This window comes from Aspergillus homomorphus, assembly GCF_003184865.1.
Source record: "Aspergillus homomorphus CBS 101889 unplaced genomic scaffold BO97scaffold_75, whole genome shotgun sequence".
NCBI classification, from domain to species: domain Eukaryota; kingdom Fungi; phylum Ascomycota; class Eurotiomycetes; order Eurotiales; family Aspergillaceae; genus Aspergillus; species Aspergillus homomorphus.
In genome coordinates this window covers 1-6,486 of record NW_020291961.1, presented here as the reverse complement: position 1 = coordinate 6,486, position 6,486 = coordinate 1, and the positions used below count along the sequence as shown (strand labels likewise).

General features: G+C 51.5%; 3 protein-coding genes across 3 annotated transcripts; 2 read left to right on the top strand and 1 right to left on the bottom strand.

Annotated features, from left to right (window-relative positions):
• Positions 1–1,063: 1,063 nt before the first annotated feature.
• On the top strand, positions 1,064–3,262 carry BO97DRAFT_267702 (camp independent regulatory protein). The gene is made up of 2 exons (XM_025690956.1): positions 1,064–3,071; positions 3,134–3,262. The coding sequence occupies exon 1, from the start codon at positions 1,459–1,461 to the stop codon at positions 2,878–2,880; it is 1,422 nt and encodes a 473-aa protein (XP_025546209.1). The 5' UTR covers positions 1,064–1,458; the 3' UTR covers positions 2,881–3,071; positions 3,134–3,262.
• Positions 3,263–3,658: 396 nt separating this feature from the next.
• On the bottom strand, positions 3,659–4,216 carry BO97DRAFT_429654 (uncharacterized protein; the record flags this gene model as incomplete). Its single annotated transcript, XM_025697376.1, has 1 exon — positions 3,659–4,216. The coding sequence occupies one exon, from the start codon at positions 4,214–4,216 to the stop codon at positions 3,659–3,661; it is 558 nt and encodes a 185-aa protein (XP_025546208.1).
• A 1,622-nt stretch (positions 4,217–5,838) lies between these two features.
• On the top strand, positions 5,839–6,276 carry BO97DRAFT_429653 (uncharacterized protein; the record flags this gene model as incomplete). Its single annotated transcript, XM_025697375.1, has 1 exon — positions 5,839–6,276. The coding sequence occupies one exon, from the start codon at positions 5,839–5,841 to the stop codon at positions 6,274–6,276; it is 438 nt and encodes a 145-aa protein (XP_025546207.1).
• Positions 6,277–6,486: the final 210 nt, after the last annotated feature.

The following is a 6,486-nucleotide window of genomic DNA, read 5'->3' as shown; positions in this document are numbered from 1 at the left end:
ATAGCCATTACTAAAGCGCTACTCTAAAGAGAAGGGGAAACACCAGAGAGTGAGAGAGAGCAGAGCAGAGCAGAGCAGAGCAGCTGGAGATCTTCTTACCATACCTTACCTGGGGAATCCACCAGTGCCTGCGAACATTATATTCTTCCCCCGTCTGGGCTACTTTAATTCTATGTCTCTCCCCTGCCATGATCATCATCAACATCATCATCTTTATTCCTATTGACCACCATCATCATCTCTATACCTATTCTACTACTTATACTCGTTTGGTTGTATTCTAGTCCACTGACCTACCTTCCTCTTCCTGTTCTACCTTTGGGCTTGTTAACCTATCGTCCCTTCCTACCATCGGGAACTCTTTTTGTTCCGCCATCTGCATACCATCTGAAACACTTCTTATCTCATCTTCACGTTCAGTTAATTATTGAACACATTGTCTTCGCATGGCACCGGTGGCTGTTGTGAATCTCGGTGTGAATAGATTGGCTTACATACTTGCTCCGAAACAGGCGCCGAACAGCACATCACATCCAGCGTAAGCTGAGCTGGACACACTCTCTTTCTTCCATTTTCTTATCTCCTCATTGTTTTCCTTTTTGTTGTGTTGTTGTTGTTGTTTGTTTCCCTGACCTTTCTCCTTCAATCTCTTGATTCTCATTCTCATCAATCATCAATTGAGTTCACCATTCAACCTTGGACCGAACGACTTAAACTCCCTGTCAAAACGGGCTTCGACTTGCCAGCAGAAAGCTTGGGAATTCCCGCAGCTTGGTCAGGTTGGAGACTCAACCTACTCGATCCGATCGCTATCCGTGGAACCGGAGCTCCAGTCGACCCGGAAAGTCACTAGGGCCAGACGCTGCTCTCTCCAGATCCCACCTTTCTTTTACGAGGATTGATTTGAGAAAGGACGGGCCCGTGCTCGCTGTCGATCCGGGTCACCCAAGTCTGGTGGTCCTTAAACTCAGAAGAGGGGGGTTTTAAACTTGCGCCATTGACCCTCTCCTACGGTTCGCCCTCGACGTGAGCTTCTTCGACTTGTCATTCTCTCCCGACTCTTTCCATTCCCTCCCACCACTTCCTCCCCCCTCCCCTCCCTCCAAAAAGGCTATTTCGCCTCCCCCTCCCTGTTTTCTGGCGCTTCCCTGGAGGTTTCCTTGAGTCCTCTCCCCCATCATCCTGTGCGTGTGTCGCATACTGGCATCAGACAGTGGAAGCGAAACGAATTCCCGAGCGAGAGCCTTTTGGCAGCTGTCATCTGGAGATCCTTCTTCTTGAATCTCCTCACGGCTGTTCGTTCCTTCTTTGCTTTTCGAATCCGAACATCCAGTGATACACCCTGGTCGACCTAGCCCTGTTGCTGGGAAACCTTGATCATCGGTGGTCTTAACTTTGATCGGATTTACCTCCTTGGACCCTTTCGACTAGGTTCGAACCTTCAAACAAAGGCAAACAATGGTCAACGGCACCACCACGGTGTTGGAGCCCACCTTTATGGGATATGTTGCATCAACACAAGATGCACTGATTCTGTTCGAGGCCTGTCTGACTGGTGTGCTGCACCATGTCCCTCGTCGGCCGCACGATCGGGAACGGAGTCATCTGGTCCGCAGCGGTAGCGTTTTTATCTACGAGGAGAATTCGTCAGGGATCAAGCGATGGACGGACGGAGTGACCTGGAGTCCCAGTCGCATCCTGGGCAACTTTCTAGTGTATCGAGAGCTGGAGAAGCCGTTTCCGCCAGGTGAGAAGAAGCGAGCGATGAAGAAGGCAAACCGACGTCCGGTGCCGTCGACGCGACCGGGGGAGCCGTATCCGCGACAGGAAAGTAACGGGGCCTATTCTCCTTCCTCAACAGCCGGACCTTTCGGCGATAGACCGCATCAGTCCGACGTGGAACGAGCGCTGGTCGGCTCGCTGGTCGATTCGTACGGCTTCAAGGATTCGGGCTTGGTCAAGAAGACGATGAGCGTAACGGTCTCGGGTGTGACGCATCACCTGGTGTCTTATTACAGCGTGGACGACGTGATGCGGGGGTTGCTGAATCCGCCGTCGATGGTCGATTCGTTGAGATACATCCGGCCTCGTGCAGAACTAACGCAGAAGCAAAGCTTCCGGGCCCCAATCGATGATCTGGAATCGGGAGGTTTGGAGAATGCGAATGACCAGTCGCATGCTTTGTACGGATACCGACCTCACCTGGTTGCGCCTCCAGGCTATGCGATGCCTAACCCTCACCCTGAATTCTACATGCACGCAACGCCTTATGCTGCGACCCATCCGCCACAGTCTACGCCCATTGCTGGATACTCTATGGGAGGATCGATTCCGGCTCAATCCGCTCCCAATCCTTACCTACCTGCACCGTCCGCTCCTACTCAGATCCCACAGAAGCCGGAGGACTATACGCAATTTAGACAGCCTTCGTATGGCACCAGTTTCGACGCACTCGGCCACAATCCACTGTCCTCGTCGATCCCGTCAGCCCTCAGCACGGGCATGCCAAGTTCTTTGAGTGACCGCAACCGATCCCATTCCGACCATAGTCCGTCAGCGTATCGCAACTCGTCAATATCCTCACGCAGCGTTGTCACCGATGCGACGTCGCCCATCGATCCTTCAACTCCTGCTACATACTCGCGAGGTGGGAGCTTCAGTCTGGGACCACTTGACGGAGCACATCAACATCTAGAACAGCGAGGGATGGGGGGATTTGATCCCGGTATCTCACGCCGGGAGTCGGGCCCCATTCCTACACCTTACTATACGGGCGGGGACCGACATCAGTATTACGTGGGGGCCACGGCCCCGGGCGCACATACCGGGTATCCAGTGTCGACGTGGACCACGGCAGCACCCGCGCAACCTCAGATTTGAAGTTCCTTGTTTTTCCTTTTTCTTTTTCTTTCATTTTTGTTTCATGTTGATTTCGCTCGTTTAGCCTTCACTTCTCCCAAACCCACTTTTTCCTTATACGTTTTTATTCTCCAGAAGGGCGGCAATTTGGGAATAGACTATGCATATATGCTGAGGATGATTACCCGGATGAAGAAATCGCTCTAGAGGAGGTATGGGTGGCTTTGTCTTTTTCTTCTCTTTCTTTCTCTTTGACAATGACGATATGATGCAGATCAAAATACCTGTCTCGCCTTTCTTTTTCTGTTCATTTGGGGGTTTTTGATTTTCTGCGAGGTTTTTTTTTTCCCTTTCATGTGGTCATGAGCAATAGGTTGGTTGGCTTGGGTGGCATGGTCCTGGGGCGGTTATCTGAAATCATTCTTATTGCTATTGCTGTTACTGGTTGACGATGATCATGCTATCATATTTCTATTGTTACATGTTACATAAGGGCCGTTGGTCGTGTACATTGAACAGCAATGGATAGGTGCTATCACTTGGCAGTTGTGCTTGAGTATGGTGTCTCTGTAGGGATTGGGGATGCGAATGCCTGTCACATCGAGAGGTGAGTAAGGTATACCCCTTCCGTTTCATATATCAGTGTTCCGAATAATCATTTTTCTTTTTACCAGCAAGTTAACCTTTCCCTAGTCATGCAATTCAACTCGTCTACTCGTCTATCCTGTGGAAGCCAAACAATCACAATAATGATAATAATGAATAATCATCTTTCTATCTCATTCACCACCTCACCACCTCAATTCAACCGCAAAAACTCCCCATAAGCCCCCAATCTCGCCCCGATCGGCAAACAATCCACAATCCCCTCCGCCCAAGCCGCCAGCACGCCCGCCTCGCGCTCCACATGCAACCGCACCTTGCCCCCCGGGAACTCGAACCGCCACAGCCCGCTACCGTTCAGGGCAGTCTCCGACGGCCGCACCTCGCGGTACAGCTGCATCCACTCGCCGCAGATCAACACCGCGTGGATTGCCTGCTGCTGCTGTTGTTGTTGCTGCGGCGGTTCCTCATCCCGCGGGCGCGGGTTCAACCGTCGGATCTCGTCGATGCATGCTGCTAGGATGGATTCCTGGGCCGCCCAATCGTTATAGCCTGGGTATGATCTTGGGTCGTGGATCTTGGGGTTGGTGGTTTGTTCTGGGGCTGCGGGGATACGTATGGTTATGGTCGTGGTGTTGGGCCTGTTGGGGCTGTGGGAGGGCCGGAGATGGTCTAGAACAGGGGTGTTGGAGGTTGGGTAGAGGGCTGTGGGGAGGATGAGGGTTAGGTATTTCTTCTCAGAGGAGAGGGCCATTCTTTCTGAATTGGGCTTGGTGAATCTGGTGGGATTCTGGTGGTCAGTTGGGAGGTTTTTGGATAATGATGGGCATGGTTTCTTGGTGCTTTTATATTGGGGTTGGGTTGGTTTTTCCGGCACGCTTCTCCTGCACTTTGTTTGTCCTTTCTTGCTTTGGGGTGTAGGTTTGGCTTGTCATGTTGATGGTGGGTTTCTTCTCTTCGCTTGGTTGCTTGGTTCTTGGTTCTCGTGCTTGGGTATGTAGGGAAAGCTGTTGATAAATACTATGTTATTTGGTTGCTTGGTTCTTTGTGCTTAGCGGGGTTGGTGGGATTACCCTGTGGATGGATTTAGATACTGGGTTGAGGTTGAGGGCTTTGTTGATGGTGCTATCGATCTTTTGGTTTGTCGTTCTCGGAGATTTTCTGTTATTTTCTGTTAACTTGTTCTGTCATCGACTGTTTTGGTTAACTCAACGCGGCTAGATAGTAGTTACTATACTCCATTCCATATACTAGCTGAGAGGAGGAGAAAGAGCTGAGACTAGTCAGACTGGATAGGGGAGAGAATCTCAAGCTACTCAGTTTACTTAGGCATAGATGGAAAGTCTGATAGTTTCACCCATGTAGAATATAGATATGAGCCTCTGAGCACGAGACAACAGAGACGATGGTCTATCACTGTTCCCTGATCCGAATCCTAAGCATACTCATATAGATTGAGTGAAGAGATTCGGCTCGCTAGACTCGCAGAACACTCGCAACCAGAATAATCTGAAACTGCCGATTCACCACCACAATATTCATTATCAGACTCAACATATACAGACCTCTTATCAACAGATACCCCACAGCGATACCCAGGAACTGCTGATTGAGCATCAATCTACATCTGTTATTAATCCAGTCCTCGCTAGTGGAGGAACAAGGACCAGCTCCCCACCAGTAATTCACCGAGTGGATAACCATGGATGGGGAAAATCATTTAGGAGCTGTAAATTGTCCCCGCTTCAGCAGCTGAGTTGAAGCCGAGTTCTAGCCTGGAGAACTCACCTTCCTATTCTAGTAACTGGTCCAGATCCACAGCTATTCTTGTTGGAGTAGGAGAATATGGCCGAGTTTGATTCCCCAAGGACACTTCACTGGATCTATACCTAGCTTGAAGAGTGGGGGGTTTAAGATTGTAAGATTCAGTGAGACTACTCGATTCAAGATCCTAGGTCTCTATTATCAAACGTATAGTATAGCTACCCCAGTGGAGACCGGAATATCTATAAGTAGATGTGATCGCGATCACTTGCAATGACAGGAATAGAGACGAACCGCAGATTTGCCGTGCACATATCGATCACTACCCACAAGCGACGACCAGTGGTAGGCCTGCTTCCATCCATTGTAGCATCGCAAGACTCCCAATGAGAGTTCCATCCTGATCCTCGACGTCAAAGAACGACCCTTCCCTGACGAGAACAATGCTGTGCGCGAGCTGGACACTTTTAAGCTACCTCTTCCCAGCGATTTAATCAGCCTTTAAGTATACCTACCTAGCATCAACCGCATCTCCAATCTCCAACACTCAAAACAAGAACCACCCTCCTCACAAATTCACCGAAATCCTCAAAACAAGCTATACAAGGTAAGATGGAACGCAAACCTGAATCCATGACCGCAGCCCCGGCGCCAGTCCCCCATGCAAGCAATGAACCACGTAACCCGTCGTCCTCCTCCTCCTCCTCCTCCTCCTATTCTCCCTCACCCCCATCCTCTTCCTCCCACCATCGTCGCCGCTACCGCCACCATCAATACCACCACCACAACCACCCCCGCCATCGCACCTCCCACCCCTACCAAAACCACCAAGCAACCACCCACCTAATCACACCAACCGCACCAATCACAAAGCTCACCGTGCGCGGGATCCCGCTCCGAGCCATGGCCTGGCCCATCAGCGAGCGGCACCTGCGCCGGATCTTCTCGTCCCGACGACGCCAGCAGCCGCACAAGCCCGCGGCCTTCTTCGGCGCCATCTCCTGCGGTAGCCGACACGTGCGGCTGTACCGCGAGCTGCGGGTGCGGTGAGTCCTTGCTGGGGAAGCTCGAGGGGGAGGGGGAGGTGGTGCTGTGCCGGGCGGGTTTGGTCCGGTATGAGCGCTGCGAGGGACGCGGCGGCGACGCTGGATCTGCGGTGGCCTGCGGATGTGGAGATCTTGCGGCTTTGGGCGTTGTCGGTGCCTGAGGATGGCGGGTTGGTCGAGAGGTTTATGGATTTGTTTGTTGATTGGGGGGGGG